Genomic DNA, 17,557 nt, shown 5'->3' on the forward strand with positions numbered 1-17,557 from the left:
TTTAAAACCGTATTGTTTCAATTAAAAATCTAACTTCTTTTAAATATAATATATATCTAATATTTTATACTATCTATATTTATCTTCTTTGTAAAACTTCAATAATGATGTACATTAAAAAAAGTAACACAGACAAGTTCAAATATTAACGAATTATACAGATAGAGCTAAATTAGTTTTATAACATTCTAAACTGCATAATGGTACACCAGTTTTTGAGCATGAATATTTTTTGGGCTTTTTACATTGATTTACACCACAAAGAGCTCGTATGGGTGGTTCCTTTCTGAAAAAGAAAAATACAAATAATAATATAATAATTTGATTTTATAAAAATTTCAATTAAATTTCTCAAACTATCTATCATTTTGACTTACTCTTCTGTAGGCTGTAGTGGAAAATCTTCTCCAGGAGGTAAAGATATTGAACTTCCTTCAAGTGTTAAACGGTATGTAACCAAGGGAACTTGTCTTCTACAAGGTTTTCCTTTACCAATAACTTTAGAAGCTTTAGATTCTTGCTTTTTCAGTAATCTTTCCATTGTCTTTTTCTATGGGAATAAAAGTATAATTTTAAATACTATTTACATAGAATCCAGTATACTATTTAATAGTAATTATATTTATTTTTAATTATTATTACATACTTTATCTTTTTCTCTTTTCTCATCAGCAAGTTGTTTCCTTTTCAAGGATTTAAGAGCAGCTTTTTGTATAGCTTCGGCTGTCATAACCTTTTCTTTGTATCCAGTTGGTAAAGACATAAGTTGTTCAACAGCTGGATTTGGTTCTGTATCAGTCTTTCTTTCAAACATAGCTCTTTGACGTGCTGTCATTAATTTTGGATCCTTTGGTTTAATCTTTTTTAGCTCATCATCCACCTAGAATAAAACATATATTTAATCTATAATAAATAAAACTTATTTACAAAGAAATCAATGTTATAAACACTAGTTATAATTACGTACTTCTTCAAGTTTTCCAGACTCAATTGCATCAAGCCATCGTTCTTCTTCACTACTAGTGCCACTATCTTTACCTTTACTACTTTTTGGAACCTTTTTCTTTGTTGCAGCTTTTGGTGATAGCACAGTGCTTGCACCTGCGATGCTAAGATTAGATGTTTTTTGTATTTTCTCACGAGGTTTTTCTAAACTACAAAAAATATTAAAATAAATATATCTCCATTATTTATAAAATGACATAATATCTAATCTATTGTTCCTTTTTATTTTACTTACCCTTTTTCATCATCTTTTTTTACTTTAACTCGAAACGTCTTCTTTTTTTCTGTTTCTGTAGCAACATCATTAATGCCATCGTTATCATTGTGAGTAACTTTCCTTTTTTTGTGCTTTTTATGTTTATGCTTTTTATGTCTCTTTTGTGGAGATACTTCACTAGTTTCTAAAAGAAAAACAATATATAACATAAATATTGAAAGATCATTACATGTAAACATAAATGCATATAAGAAGTATTAAATTTTTCACGAAACAGATTCTTGTAAAGCGTCATTGAAATCCTTTAATGCTGATATTAAATCTCTAAGATAGTTAACCTAAAGATGAATGATGAAATTTATAAAACAAAAAATATAATAAATATTTCCGTCTCTACATAAACTAAATGTTAATTTTTTAACACATCGAAAATCGTACCTAAAGTTCTTTCCTCATCCGAACTTACATCTTTCGTTTTACCCATTTTGTTACGAATCTGTACTCCTCAGCGTATCAAATAAACAAACAATATAAAACAAAACTGTGGCGTCGTATTTTAGATATGGTGGTGCCATCTTCGTCAAGTCAGGTGGAGCCACCATATCTAAAATAGAATACTTTGCACTAATTGCATACAATTAATTATGTAGGAAATCAGAATAATATTACACAGAAAGGATTTCTGGAAGGTTAAAGCTTTGATTTAATTCCTGAATAGTTCAAAAATTCGCCTCATTGATCGAGAAATTTCATTTCTTAATTTTATCATAAAGAGATTAGTTCCATCATTTCACCGTTAGGTGGTTATAGTGTTTCTTGGTTAATTGCATGATTTTTTAAACTTGCTTGTAACATAACAGAGAGGGAATTTGTCTTTTCTTATAACATAATTAAGAAACCAGGAAGAACAATTAGATAAAAAGAATTTTAATTAATTCCTCACGTTCTAAACTTTTATTCGAACTCTCAAAAGTTAACAAATTTTACCTAGCGGAAAAATTCGATTTTTTAATTTGTCACTAATTTTGTCACACATTTTACTCCCAAATATCTTAAAATTAAATGATGAGGACGATATGATTATTGCAGTTCTTTTTTTAGACTCTACAAGGATATCGAAAAATATGTATGATTCTATTAAAAAAAAACTGATAATCTTGAAATCACATAAAAGAAATGATTATTATAAGAAATTATTTCCACCTTCACATGTCGTTCTTGGAATACTGTAACTTTGCCCTAAGAAGTTATAACAGTAAATAAGGCGAATATTTAGTTAATCCCGTTTAGTTGAGCCAGTCTATATACTAAAATAATATTTATGATATGATAAAAATAGAAAGATAAATACAATTTATAATAATAAAATATCATTGACCAGAAGATGATTTTAATGTGTATATTTGTTATTACATTTATAAAATACTATTAATTTTATTAAAAATTCTGATTTTCACATGTATAGCATTCCAATAACATAATGTTAAATATTATTATCTTTTCTATGACTAACATATTTTTATTTATTCACATACAGTTGGCCGACAAAAAAAGTGCATCTAATAAAAGTTGTAATTTTCATTTAAACAAAATACATATATCGTCATATAACATACTTCGATTTGGCACTAATTTCATAATGACTTCCATAGTTATCTGTATATAGAATGTGTGTGTGTGTGTATACATATATAGGAGGATGCACGAATAATTTATTGAAACATGAATATTATTATACTTAATGTCACATAAACTTAAACCTATATAAAAGTTATAGTTTAATCTATTTTTCATAAAATATTATCAAGTATAATATCATTTCTAGTCTTTTGTAACAATAATGGTATTTACATGTGCATGTACTTATACTAGGGGTATTTTTACATCTAGTAGATAGAATTTAATATTGTTCCTTTTATGCTGTTACTATTTAATATTATACCGTTAATACATTTTGTCAAGTTTGCAAACTCATCTGTGAAATTGTGTATACATTCTCAATATGTAAATTTAAAAATATAAGTAAATGTGAACCCTAGACAAGGAGTGCGAATAAGAAAGTATTTTCTTGTTTGAGCGGTATTTAGATGAATTTTTAAATTCCCAAATAAATTGAATTATATAATTATGTATATGCTTATGTATGTTGAGAATTTTAATAGGTAATCAATTCACCCGAATACAAGACACACACAAAACTTTTTATATATATATTAACCAATAAACGGTGCTGGATTGTACAATGTGGTTAAATTAAGAATTTCGCTGATTTAATAAGCGGACCATGGCTACCCTATGTATTTTGATGGGACGTACTAGTTTCCTGAAAGAAAAGATAAATAATCAGTACAATTTTTAATTTATTTTTAAGAATAATTAATTCTATTCATTTTATATATGAGAATATGTAATTTGAAGAAATGTTATAGCTTGTGTCTGTTTTACCTGCCAAAGGAGGCCATTAAATGTGCTCTACTGTGAGGTTGAAAAATTCAAGCAGCAATAATGTTTTGATTAATATAATATATATTGCATTTACCTTAATTTACATGTTACATAATTTTATTAACTATAGAGATTTATAATAAATATGAAATATGAACCACATTCGCTAGTTATAATACCGGTATTTTTCTTACATAAAATTATAGGAACTTAAATTGTTTTTTGTTGCAAAATTTTGTTATATTTATATTACTGTAATATATTAGATATATCGTCTTGTATTCGGGAGAATAAAATGAGATTTCGATTCAAGAATTTAATAATTCAAGAACTAATGAATGATTTTCATATACTTTCCTCAGCAAAATAACTGTAGGTACGAGATAGGAATACATATGGTCCCTTCATTAAATATAGGAGTTTGCATTATGTTAAAAAGAATATGTGATATTAATTTGCAGTATTCGTTGAATCATAATACATTTGTTTTTATAAGTGTAAGCAAAATAAAAGCATTAATATGAGAAAAATGTACCACATTTTGGAATGATATATGAAAATTAACACAAAGCTTACGTGCTTATAAAAGTCTTTATCTTGTTTATAGTGAAGGACCAACATTTGTAACTCTAAGATCGAAGAACCAATTATAATTTGAATTCATTTTTAAATTATACCAGGCTAATTTATATACTCCATTAAAATTATTTTACTGGCAGTGTTCACTCCGCACCATCCTTTAAGCAGTTTAGTAGAACTTAAGTCGAGAAATGCAAATACATATAAGCACATCTTTTATTTTATTAATTTATTGACACATAGAATTTTGTTCTGTAAAAAAAAATATAAACATGTCGAGTTTATAGCTATGATAATAATAATAATCATCATCATCATCATCACAATATAATTGTAATAACCATAATAGTAATAATATAATTATATAGTAATAATAATACTTATAACAGGTAACAATGCAATCCTATGTTGTGCAACTTTATTATATAATTTAGTACTTTAAATAACTGCTTAAAAGTTGTTATAGAGTATAAGAGTAAATAATTCCATTGATCACAGAATGGCAACTTCGACTTATTCTTGTTTCACTTCTAACATGAATATTTGGCACATAAACAGTACTCGTATTTATGTTCTTTTAAAAATTTATGATCTGAAAATAAGAAATACGAAAACGTATTCATATCACATTTTCACATATTTCTACATCTTACGATATAATAAATGTATAAATAAATCTAAGACGAATTTGTCATTCTGTTCTATAAATGATCCCAGATATGTGAAATAATTAGGATGTATAAATATTGATTATAAGAAAGTGTAAGACTGTAAACTTAGTGGTACAACTAATAATCAAGTCTAACCATATTGATCGTTCAATTTTGTACGAGAGAATACATACATATATATTTAAGTGTACATGCGTAGATGTCTATATATGTATGCATGTTATATAAAATTTTGTTTAGTTCCCGTTTTCACACATCTTACTTCGAATTGGCTCGCGTTTTAAGAGCGAGGACTCGAACGACGTTAAGGGTCGCTGGATTAGGAGGGGTAAAAGGGGTAAGGTTGGGTCAGTTGGTGTTTTGTTTGTTGGAGCGAAGGCGAGCCAAGCCTGAACGCTCACCCTCTTCTTCATCTGACGTACAAGGTGGTGCACCACTGACTGCACCGCGCGATGAAGTTGCTTGCATTAACTCTTGGTCAGGACCATTTCGATGTTCATATAGCAAAATATTTAATGTTTCTTCATAAATTCTGGCCTCTGGAAACTCAACCTATGTATTATAAATTAAATATTTATCGTTTTTTCTACATTGAACTCTGGCATGTTACTTTACATTACATATCATATTACATATTATATTCATAATCACATAGGATATATACAATTAAATCTATTACATATACATTTAACATTACCTTTGTGTGTTTTTTGTCAGTTGTATAGACAATTGAGTGGCAACAAACTTCTGCAACTTTGCGACCATGACCATAAAATGTCCAACAGCAAATTTCACTGGAGCCAATTACATCTTTAATAAATAGTACTCTACGACCAAATCTAAGGGACATTTTGTCGAATAATTCTATGTTTTTTAAGAGATTGTCATCTGATGTACTGTAAAGACAAGGCTTTTTATATTTATTCATTCTTTGTTTCATTGCATACTGCAATTTCTAGGAAGCAGGTATTATCACCTTGTATATGAGTATTTGTTATTGTGCCTATTAACAAGCAACTTTACTACTGGTTTAGTAGTACTGCTAATTAGTAATTGTTCTTCTTTTTGAGAAGTAATAAGTGGAATTCTACAAATAGGTTCTGCTTCTCTCTCCTTTCGAAGAAGCGCTTGTTCACAAGATTTAGCTAATTCGCTAATGCAATAATATTTTGCTTCTGCAAGTAATTCTGCCATTTCTTTAGTGCTTTCTGGTAATGGAACTGAACCGTCCCTTAAAAAATTTAAGATTGTTCCAAAATGTTTCCCGCACCTGTCTATTAATATCCACCCTGTAAATTATATTTATAGGTTTTAAGTAAATGAAAGACAATGATTGCATTTCTAAAAAAAAAAAAAATATTAAATGAGATTTTTATAAATGAAAATATTATTCCATATTAGAAGATTTCAAATATGAATTCTTATTAAGTCGTGGAATTTCAATTGATATTGCAAAAGAATAACACGAGCAGAATATAATTCATTATCATATTAAATTTTATCAATATTGTAAAATGTCACCTTCGGGATCTGTAAGAATTTCCATGCGACCACTGAACATAGCACGTAACATAGTGTCATGTTTTTGGAGTGTCCCTAAAGTAGTGTAATGTAGAGAACCGCCGATATTAAGCTTAACATATTCCGAAGGATATTTAATTCCTGCTTTGTGGTTTCCGGACATAACGGAAGATAATGATAATATATCAGACCGTCAAGTATCAACGTTAATAAATAAATTGATGAAAAAATATATCGATTTCTAAATATTAAATGTAAAATATATAACAGAGAAAGAACAAAGCGTTGCTTCTCTTGAGTGTCAACGCATCGATAAACGATAACCAGCACAAAGATGTTTTATGTGGCATTTATTAGTTTCATCTTATATATTAAAATCTTATTAAATAAAACACGACTCACTACTCTTTCGTGTCTTACGACTCGGCAAAAATTATACCCTATCGTATTCCCATTTTGGCGAGTGACTAGTACGAAGAAACGAAGACTAGTTCTGGATACGCGCAGGCGCAGCTACCTAAGAGTCGATCGTTTGTTTATTTAAGAAAATGGCTGACCCTTTAGTAAAGTATGGAATTTATATTGATGATTTAAGCAAAATTCGTGTATTAGAACCAGAAGTTGCAAATCAGACGAATAAGCTTAAAGAAGAATGTCAAAATTTTGTTTCGAGTGAGTTTTACCGAAATTATCATAATTTATGCAAAGTAATGTGTATACACGTACACTTTTGACATATACGATTTAAACAAACAAGATTTTTTACAAGGTTTTTCAATTAACTTACCGCGTTATTTCTTATTTTTTGTACATCCAGCGATTGTTAAGTATACTCTCTGTGCAAAACAAATGCTTGTACTACATGTTTCCCTAGAGTAATTACTGCCATCTGTATTGCCGCCTTCGGATGCTTCTGATCAGTATTTTAAAAGCACCGCTACTATAATAATTTGAAATTTGATGTATATCATTAGCTATTAAATTAAGTTATATATATACATACGGAAGTTGTTTATTTTCTCATTGTTATCATATAAATACGTATCCATTACTATATAAGCAATTCGTTTTCAAAGCTTATCTTACTGAATATAATTATAGTAACTTATGTTTAAATTTAATAATATATAATACTAAAAATAATTAAATTGTATGTATGATACATATATTTAGAATAATATGTTCTAAATTTTTATATAAAATACATCTTTTGTACCCATAATTGTACCACGAAATAATTTATAATGTGATTTTTTAAATATTTATTTTATACATGTGTTCTCTTCTTTGACTCGATACTGTTCTTTATTCCTCAGAAATTACCGAATTTCAAATGAATTCCGATGAATTTATACAAATAATAGATCAGTTGGCAAATGAGGTGGAAAAAGAGAAGATGAAAACTATTGGAACTCGGAATTTACTCCGTTCTGTTGCGAAAGAAAGGGATGCTCAAAAACAACAAATTCAGGTCATTTAAAAATTAAAATAGTTTATTGTATAACAATTATTTATCGAAAACAATCAAGTTCTAAAATAAAATAAATGTTAACTTTATATATGACTATGTAAAATTTATGTAAATGTATATTTAATAAGTTTAATTTATTAAGCAATTTAGAAACAACATTTATATATTAAATTACAGGCACAGATTATTGAAAGATCTATGGAACTTGAGAGACTTCGTATACAACACGATTCCCTAAAAAAGATCGAAATGGAACAGTTAGAAACTATTGAACAATTAACAGTGAATTAAAGAGTTGATTTTGTAATTAGAATCGATACACCTAGTTCAATTACGTACATTATGAACGTATGTCTGTACTTTTTTACGTCGAAAGTTGATCAAAATAAGGAGAATAAATAAAAACTATTAAACGTAATTAGAGTGACATATATTATGAAACAAGATATTTATACATAAGTTCATGACGAAGTTTGCAGTTAAGACGGTGTCGGGGTTTAAACCCTTCTTAATAAGACGGCATCAAATATACACACATATTCTGAAGGTTCCCAACCCCTGAATCAGAAAGGCACATCAGTTCTGAATCATTCTACATACTGTCTCTAATATTCATATACTACTAATCATTTTGATAATGGTTGTTTTCCGTAAAAATTACGATTGCTTTTTCGTTATAATTGTAAACAATGCTGTTATATAATTACTGCCTATTAATAGCCGCAATTATATGTGAGCAGTTGCAAAAGATGAATAACAATACAAAACTTGAAGCAATCTTAAAGACATCGCAGGTGATCAATTTATATTAATTATTTATCTAACATCTATATGATTTTATCGAATATAAACTTTGTATGTTTTGTGAATAGACAATCGTTGTCCGTATTGTATGTTCACGTTATGGTGAAATAGTGATATAATGAAACCATGGTTGTAAGATAAAAAAAAATTTATGAAGTTGGGTTTCTATTTTAAAGTTTAGTTGTTAAAAATGTTTCTTACTTATGTATTGCAACTACACAGAAAAAGAATTTAATTAGTCATATAAGATGAGAAACGCTTGTAAGCACATAATGTAGATACAATAATTGGCATTAAAATAAAGTATGTATTTCTTAAAAAGATATAAATAATTTAAATATTTTTTTCATCCTCACTTTTTACATGTTTCTTATGATAAATTAGTTTGTTTCCGATACATATCTTATTAATTTTTAAAATGTTTGTATGTTTAAATTTAATTTATAATTTTATTGTTTCTTTTAGAAATATTATTTTCATGTTGTCATAAACTTACAGAATGTATGACACTGTCAGATATTTAAAAAATATGTTAAACAGTTTAAGTAGATAGTATTCCATAACATAACTATTATTCTTTTAACAATATTTTTAGTACAAGATCACAAATTAGTAATGCGTAGTACGCAATTGGCGTTATTATGCAATACAGTTTACATATTTTAAGACTACTCGCACACCCATCCATTCAACCACTATACCCAGGGATTCAAAAATAAACTTTATTTCGTAAAAATAAGAAATGGTATCACGTTAAATTACAAATATAAATCCTATAGTCTAATTTATAAATATGTACAATTACATATCTACTATGGATGTTATCTAAAAACTCAAAGAGTATATTCCGTATTTCGTGTTAATGGAGCAAATGAGATGATGCATAATTGAATTCTGATCAATAAGGATATAAAACAGTTAAGATACACAAAATATTGAGTCATTAAAAAAATTTTTAGCTTGAGAAATTTATTGTTAATCTAATCATTATGGTACCTTATATTATTTGTAAAATCTTACAAGGCTTTGACGTAGTAAATGATTTTAAAGTGATTTTATTTATACTTATCATCTACCTTATCATTACCATAGAAAGTACTTATAAAGTGAAATATTTATTATTTTGTTAATTGTACAGAATTATGTTTATATAACTGTCTTATATTTTGTACATGACATTATCAAAATGTTAGACCGTATAGTACACTGTCCAGTAATAACAGATGTAGTGAAACAGTTTTGAAAATCAATTGTTTTCAATTTAAATGAAAAAGAACACTGTCTATTTGTATCATATTAAGCACTAAAGTGTCGAAATATTAGCAGTAAAGTATCATCCTCATATGCTCCAATTGATCAGTCTGTCACCAATAGCCAGTACTAACATACTTTACATGATATTTGAAGTAACTGGTATCGATCACCATTGAGTATCTGCTTAAAATTCACAGTTCTATAGAATTACGTAATTTTACATAAATTCACATTCACTCATCTGTTTCCAGAGATTGTAACAGTTCATAGCATTTAACACATTTCTCACATAGTTGCTTCGGTCTTAAGACGTTTACAAGAATTCATTGTATCTTCCTGCACAATACAATCATTATTTTCTTCTGTAGGTATAGATGGCGATAGTGACCTTTTAGCAGTACATACTTCAGCAACAGTGCTATTCGTTACAACATCAGCCGATGACTTAAATCGCACTATTACAGCAGTCATATTGTCGCATCCTGTACCATCTCCACAAGTATCAGGTGCTAGACAGTGGTCAAATAACTACAATGAAACATTTTTATTAATAAATAATATACATTTTGAGCGATGATAAGGAAAGAAGTGATCAAGTATATTTTGTACCTCTTCACATATTTTTGATAATTTTTCGTAATTTTGTGTCAAACGAGTACGAATAAATTGTACAACATCTTGACTCGACATAAAATTCCAGATACCATCACACGCAAGCACCATAAACTCATCTTTTTCTGGTTCAATTGTGATATGCCTCACATCAGGAAGTGCAGAGATCATTTGCTCTTGTGGTGATAAGTTTACATTTTGTTTATAAGCATGGTCCCCAAGTGCCCTTGATAAATTAAGGCCACCATTTACTCTACCATCAGCAGTCACTTTCCCACCAGCTTTTACTATACGTTCCATTTCAGGTTCATCTTCAGGTTTGTGATCTAGACTAAGCTCTATAGCTTGACCATCTCTGCACAACACACAACGGGAATCTCCAGCATTTGCTACATATAATTCATTCCCTTTTAAAACTGCAACTACTGCTGTGCATCCACTATCATAACCTGGCTGTATAAATTAATAATTCATGTTTATTTTAACATAATTATATGTATATCATAGAGCAAATAGTAGGATATATTTCATAAAAAAATCATCATACCTCTTCTGTATCCATCATAAGACTTTCACTATCATCATCATCGTCATCATCATCGTCGATATTAGCATCTCCATCCTCATCTTCGTCTTCGTCTTCGTCTTCGTCTTCGTCTTCATCTTCCTCGCTTTCATCTTCATCAATATCTTCTATATCATCTTCATCGCTAAAACTGTATAATAAGAGTGTAATTGAAAAAATATATGGATAATTTTATATCATATTATGTTTATCCATTTAAGTTGTTTACCTTTCTGGGACACCATCAAATGTTTCATCATTTTCATCGTCATCATCATCCTCAGAATCTTCGTTGTCTTTCTTTAGAAGAGTATGATATAAAGTGATAGGTTGAATTCTTCTTCTACCAGTACTAGTTATACGTTCTTGCTGTCCTGCATCTCCGTTCTCTACTGGAGTACATGAACTGCTTGATACATTATCACCCCCACCCTTGCTACTATCAGCATCTTCAATTCGCTTTGATTCTGCACCATTTAATTCTACTTCATTTGCATTTAATTCTTCTGTACATGTAATTTTATCAGGACTTGTAACTTTTTTGTTTACATCTTCAGAGCTATCAGGCATATCTGCACTTTTTGTTGCCTCCACATCTGCTGTTGATCCTACTGGTGCAGAGACATGTGTATTTCCATTACTTGTAGTTGAATCAAGAACTTGTTCAGCTTCATTGTTTCCAGGACATTCAGATTCATTTCTCTTTGTTATATTAGATAAAGTCGACCCACATGGTTGGCTGGAACTACTCACGTCGGTTTCATTTGTATTCCAAGATGACGAAGATGATGAACATCCGGCGCCAGATGATGAGCTTGCTTTTTCTTTACCTCTTCGACCACGTAAATAAGGGCTCGCAGAACATACTCTTTTACTGCATTTTTCGTTTTTTAGATTTTTTACATTAGGATTCAATTCTGATTGATATTTTGCCATTACTTCTTCCAATGGCATTGTTGCCTCCATACACAGATTATTAACATTTTCTTCTTCATCTATGTGCAATGTAATGTATGAAAACAACTTTATTAAACATATTTTTGTACAAAAAAATAGGTGGAACAAATTAATAATTATGAAATATAATAATTATTGGCTTAACTTATGAAAATGTAATTTATATAAAAATATAGTTTGAATACAAAAAGAAACGCACCAGATTCATTCAACTCATCTTTTTTCTTATCTGAGGTAGATGTCCCTGCAAGTTCTTTAAGGATACTAACTACTTCAGGTTTTTCAAGTGTGGCATCAAAGCCCAGAAAGGCATCAAGTAAAGCTTGCCTAATGTCTCCTTTCTTGTACGCATCAGTTTGTTTAATAAAATCTGGTAAATTACGTGCACAGTATGTTGCTACTTCATGACCACCATGACCATCATATACAGCAAATAATGAAACATTTTCATCAAAATCTATGCAACAGTTATGTGCATCCTATAAACAAATAATTATATTTTTTATCCAAATGTATATTTTATATATATACTAATTGGAAATTTTTTAAAAAGATTCATGTGAGCTATCATATGTGCATATAAAATTAATATTTTAATTAATAAATAAGGTTACTACTAGAAAGTTATTCTAACATGGATAACAAATATTATTCTGGACACAGTGAGTTTAACAATGATATTATTTATCTATTTCTAAATTCTAAAACAGATGATAGCATTGTACTGTTATTAATATTTATATTAAAAACAATAACAAGTTAATTAGATTAATCTAAAACACGTGAAGCGTTCATAGGCTGTGAAAACTTTCATTTCGGAAGTGGCTTCGAACCATGACAATGAATATTCTTAATTTTGCAACAGTACTGTTTTGTTCACAAGCGAAACGCCGAAGCACTCATGTTAGTATCAACGCAGTATTTGTCGTTCTCGAATCGAATAGACCGAATTTCGCGCTTCGACACATAGATGGATTACGTTTGCGATAGATCAGGATGAATGTCGTAATACTCTGGTGAAACGGTGAACCGGCAAACCGTTCTCTGACCGAAACGAAACTGGGTAACGGTGCACTGGCCGCTCGAGGGTTTTAGCTTACCTCTTGACTAATTCGCCAGCCTTGCATGGAACTCGCGCCGAATGCGACATTCTTGCCTGCTTCGTCGCTCGATACTTTTTTCGTAATCGGTTCTGATAGGTATGCACCCATTTTCGTCTAAACCGGCGATATTTCTGTTGATTTTCTGTCGTCCGTGTAAATATCACAATATCCTGGTGAAATTACTATTCACAAGCGCGGCGCACAGTCGTTAACTAGCCTCCATGACCGGTTTGGGTTTCTGTTTTCACTACGCTGCTAGCTCCACCTAGTCCGCCACTTTTCTTACATGCGCACTTCATTTTCGCGCCAAACTTTCGACGATTTTTGTTCGTTACAGAATGCTATTCGACCTTCTTTCGTAAAAGTGTATCTTTTTCAACATCATAAAGTATTTTTTCCAGTTTTTTAATATAATGGATTGCGCTTGTATGTAATTTATTATTTATTTCATTTGAAAATTATTCGTATATTTGTTAAAAAGATTAAATATATATGGATTACAAATATAATTTGTTCATTAAATAATGATGAAGGTACATCGCGAAGACGTTGCACGATCGGATTTGAACCACGTATGCAGGTATGTGTTTAGCGTGTATGTTTCACATGTGTGTAATGTGTGTAAGTACAGGTATGTACATTATACACTCCCACATTATAAAGTAAATAAACAAATAAATCTAATAGAACAGAGAAATACGCGGAATTATTTGTTTTACAGATTTTATATAATCGCATACTTTCAATGTACATTTTTGAGCTTGTACATTGTAACAAAATTAAGGTTAAAGAGCATGTTTTGCACATTCTATCAATTTAAGATCTACATATAGTGGATAATCGTTTTTATCTGTTTTATCTATTATATTCCTAATAAGATACACGCGTATGCATTGTATATTACTGAAAGTAGCGATTATGTTTAAGTACCTTGCAACTACATATTATGAATGCAAATGATAATGATTCGCATTCGCCGCTATTGCATACGATCTAGAATAACCTCGTTTCCGGATACTCAGATATTTGCTTTCCTCTTTAGTAAATCTGTCACGTTCTCCCCGTTTTGTATACCTGTTCTTCCAAATTTTTAAGTTCATTCTTTTCCGCTAGAAGGAAATGTATGACACAAATAATTTTTCTTAGCTTAAAGAATTTTGAAACGATTGTGTTACGTCGCGTGAGTCGTTACCTGCGACGTCCCTCATGGTCAGGGACGTCCCGAGGCCTGCACATCGTCACAATGACCTGCAATAAACCCAAGGAACCACCATAGCCAACATCTGTTAACAATAAAGTTGTATTCTTTGCGCATATTCGGTTTATGAGTGGTCCCTTAAATGGGTCCTTAGGTTTATTGCACGCTCATTACGGAGAAAGCGGAGGTTTGCCCAGCGAGGTAGCGGGTTTTTTCCAAGGACAGAAACAAACGCCAGTCATATTTGCCGAGGACTGTCCCCTCGTATTTAATACATTAACATTGGGAATACCCAATGGGCATCGCGGATCGTTACCTTCACTTTTCTACCGAAAAGTGTGAACTACGAATCCGCGTTCTTAGTTCATCAAGGATACATCCACAACGAGCTTTCTTCCTAAATAGTACGAGACGGGTCAATCACTGTTTTAATATCCTTCGGACAGTCAAGTTCGCTGTTCTAATAGACCTCGGACAGTCAAGTCTACGGTTCTAACACTCAACATGTCAGTCAAGTTCTCGCCTCTCTAACTACCACGTCTAGCAACCTTCGGGTTCATCACCACGCTTTCCAAACACGGTCTGTTCACATGTAATCCAGTGTAAATAAATACATATATAATATAACTGTGAAGTCCAGTTATATTCCAACCCAATCACTTTATTCTCCCACAAGAAATAAGGGGATCGCCCTGTTCGTGGTGTCGATTCGTGCAATCGTAGCGGGAATTTACGACTCCCGTTGACGCGACCGTCTCCCCGCGACTGGACGAAAATACAGATTGTTTTATAACGTAAGTATTTCACAAGTTCTCAATTTTCTATTAAAAAAAAAGTCATCGAAATCATAGAAAGATACATAATCCTCTTGTTTTCAGGCTGATTCTATGGTTATCGACACACGTAAAAAGAAAAAGAACACCTAAAAAGATGGGTGAAGCATCCAATTGATTGTATACGAGTGTGAAGAAACGAGATTAGTGAGCGAATGTAGGGTAGGAAGAAGAATGGAAATGCTATATCATCGTTCAAGTTGGATGTACCAAAATCGGTATTTGTCACAATTAAAGATCTCTATTATCCTAAAATTCATCGATTTCATCGGTTTATAATTGGAAATTAGGGTACGGAAAGACGAAAGATGCGAAAAGATATGAAAGAGAAACGAGATCAGTAAACGAATGAAAAGGATGGAGAGAAGATGTTACGTCATTATTGAAAGTTCCGATGTACCGAAAGATCTGTCTACTTTAATGATAACACGATGTGTAGCGTACAGATGCCGTACGATCCGGGGAATGGTGCAGCCGGTCGTAGAGGTCGGGGTGGTTAGCGAGGATGGGTTTATGTGTTGCGTGATGGTCGCCGTTTATCGATTCGCGGCGCGCCGGGCCGTGAGGAATGAAGTCGCGGCTAGCTTCTATGTCGTGCTGTATATTGTACCCTCCTCTATATGTATATCTGTTTCACCTAAACGCACCTACGCAAATAAGGCGCCAGCAGCGAAAGTAGCAGCGCCACGCAATCTCACGTTACTCGAAATCGTTCTGGTATCTCTGATGTCTGTCCTCAAACCATCATTGAGTTCTGACTTCTAACTTTCCTTGGTCGTTGAAAACAACAGGAGAATGTTTAAAATTCATGAAATTCGAAAGAACACGTTCTGATATATCCGTTCAATGCGAAGATCTATACATTTTCTATCTTTTATAGATGTGGAAGATTCTTAGGATTTTAGGGAATTGAAGATTTTTATAGATTCGTAGATTACACCTTCTTATCAAAATTATGAATTTTTGATACATATTTATTTATAACGAATAAAAAATGTATATACTTCGCTTTAGACATTAACTTTAATGTTTATGAATGATATTATTAATATGAGCGATGAATTATATTTTACTTACAAGGAAACAAAATTATGAGAAAAATGATGTTTGAAAGCGATAGTTACAATTCTTTTCGTACGCGTTGCACAAAGGACGAAGAAGAATGAATAATACGTAATTACAAACATTGTCTATTAATGAAAAAGATCGCGTGCACGGGAAGTCAATTACCTCAGAGTGCAAACGTGATACATTCAATGAATAGTTGCAAAACTGAATGGAACTTACCGGAATATGACGTATTTTAATTTAATCGAAATATTATGCGTAGTTTTGCATAAAACGTACGTTCTTACCTGGAGGATTCGATACAGAAAAGAATTCATTTCATTGTATCCTGCTTTAAATTCATCTGAATTTTATGTATGTATGTAATACGTCCTCACCCAAGCAATTCGATTCAAGAGCGCGATTAAAAACGAAAGATATATATAAAAAAAAAAGTAAAATGGTTATACTTTATTAGAATAATATCCGTTACACGACTTATTCTCCTGAACAGTAACATTACAAAAATGTTATTTTTCTACTTTTACTGATAAAAAAATTCTGTATTTTTATAACATACAATCATAATTATCAGGATCGTTGTTAAAATATAAAATTACATACGTAGATGAAGATTTTCTAGTTTTCACGATTATTCTTCGCTGATCTATCGAAACGAACCGTAAATCAATTACTAATTGAATGCACAGATCAAATCTCCTTTTTCCTCGAAGCCACATGCATTTCACGTCCTATTTGATAATAATCACGTATGCTGCGGGGAATCTGGGTCCGCACGTATACATGTACGAACATTGTAGGAATGCATACCAAACCAAGCACTACCGTATCTACATAACAAATGTGGAAACACATGATTGCACTGCACAATCGAAAAAGATCAGTTGATCATTCCGGGAAATATATCTTATACCGTAAAAATAAAATGCTTTTTGAATGTTCTTTCTTAACGCTCTGAAATTTTTAATTCGTATTTTCTTTTATCGAAAGAAATGGATTTATATCAGTGATAAATGTACAATTTGTACTTATATTTAAAGATTCCCCATCACTTATTCTCTCATGATTTATTTATCAAACCGTCGACGCATAGATTCAAATTTGAATATGTAAAGATCGCAGGTGTTGTGTGGTAAGCAATTATTCTACGATTGTGCGCCATGAGTTAATCATATCATCAATGCCTCAGAGTAGTCGCTGGAGAATCAGGAATATATATATGAATATATATATATATATAATGAAATTGACCGT

The 17,557-nt window shown here is 30.9% G+C and overlaps 4 protein-coding genes across 5 annotated transcripts; 1 reads left to right on the forward strand and 3 right to left on the reverse strand.

Moving 5' to 3' along the window:
• Positions 1 to 19: 19 nt before the first annotated feature.
• Positions 20 to 1,789, reverse strand: LOC139985781 (INO80 complex subunit B). The gene is made up of 6 exons (XM_072000508.1): positions 1,661 to 1,789; positions 1,241 to 1,406; positions 968 to 1,154; positions 647 to 880; positions 378 to 550; positions 20 to 286 (listed from the first exon to the last, which is right to left on the reverse strand). The coding sequence occupies exons 1-6, from the start codon at positions 1,704 to 1,706 to the stop codon at positions 154 to 156; spliced, it is 939 nt and encodes a 312-aa protein (XP_071856609.1). The 5' UTR covers positions 1,707 to 1,789; the 3' UTR covers positions 20 to 153.
• Positions 1,790 to 2,910: 1,121 nt separating this feature from the next.
• Positions 2,911 to 6,601, reverse strand: LOC139985801 (BTB/POZ domain-containing adapter for CUL3-mediated RhoA degradation protein 3). Of its 2 annotated transcripts, XM_072000534.1 has the most exons (5): positions 6,439 to 6,601; positions 5,894 to 6,206; positions 5,615 to 5,813; positions 5,319 to 5,469; positions 2,911 to 3,545 (listed from the first exon to the last, which is right to left on the reverse strand). In XM_072000534.1, exons 1-5 carry the CDS (start codon positions 6,599 to 6,601, stop codon positions 3,538 to 3,540), a joined length of 834 nt encoding a protein of 277 aa, XP_071856635.1. In that variant the 3' UTR covers positions 2,911 to 3,537. The 2 variants fall into 2 exon arrangements, with proteins under 2 accessions (XP_071856635.1, XP_071856634.1); XM_072000533.1 differs by having other exon boundaries at positions 2,911 to 5,469.
• A 373-nt stretch (positions 6,602 to 6,974) lies between these two features.
• Ift20 (intraflagellar transport 20) lies at positions 6,975 to 8,327 on the forward strand. Its single transcript, XM_072000535.1, has 3 exons — positions 6,975 to 7,110; positions 7,755 to 7,909; positions 8,087 to 8,327. Exons 1-3 carry the CDS (start codon positions 6,987 to 6,989, stop codon positions 8,198 to 8,200), a joined length of 393 nt encoding a protein of 130 aa, XP_071856636.1. The 5' UTR covers positions 6,975 to 6,986; the 3' UTR covers positions 8,201 to 8,327.
• On the reverse strand, positions 8,325 to 13,447 carry LOC139985800 (probable protein phosphatase CG10417). Its single transcript, XM_072000532.1, has 6 exons — positions 13,202 to 13,447; positions 12,301 to 12,580; positions 11,374 to 12,139; positions 11,127 to 11,295; positions 10,577 to 11,032; positions 8,325 to 10,495 (listed from the first exon to the last, which is right to left on the reverse strand). The coding sequence occupies exons 1-6, from the start codon at positions 13,310 to 13,312 to the stop codon at positions 10,253 to 10,255; spliced, it is 2,025 nt and encodes a 674-aa protein (XP_071856633.1). The 5' UTR covers positions 13,313 to 13,447; the 3' UTR covers positions 8,325 to 10,252.
• Positions 13,448 to 17,557: the final 4,110 nt, after the last annotated feature.

The sequence above is a fragment of the Bombus fervidus genome, chromosome 3 (genome assembly GCF_041682495.2).
Source record: "Bombus fervidus isolate BK054 chromosome 3, iyBomFerv1, whole genome shotgun sequence".
NCBI lineage: Eukaryota > Metazoa > Arthropoda > Insecta > Hymenoptera > Apidae > Bombus > Bombus fervidus.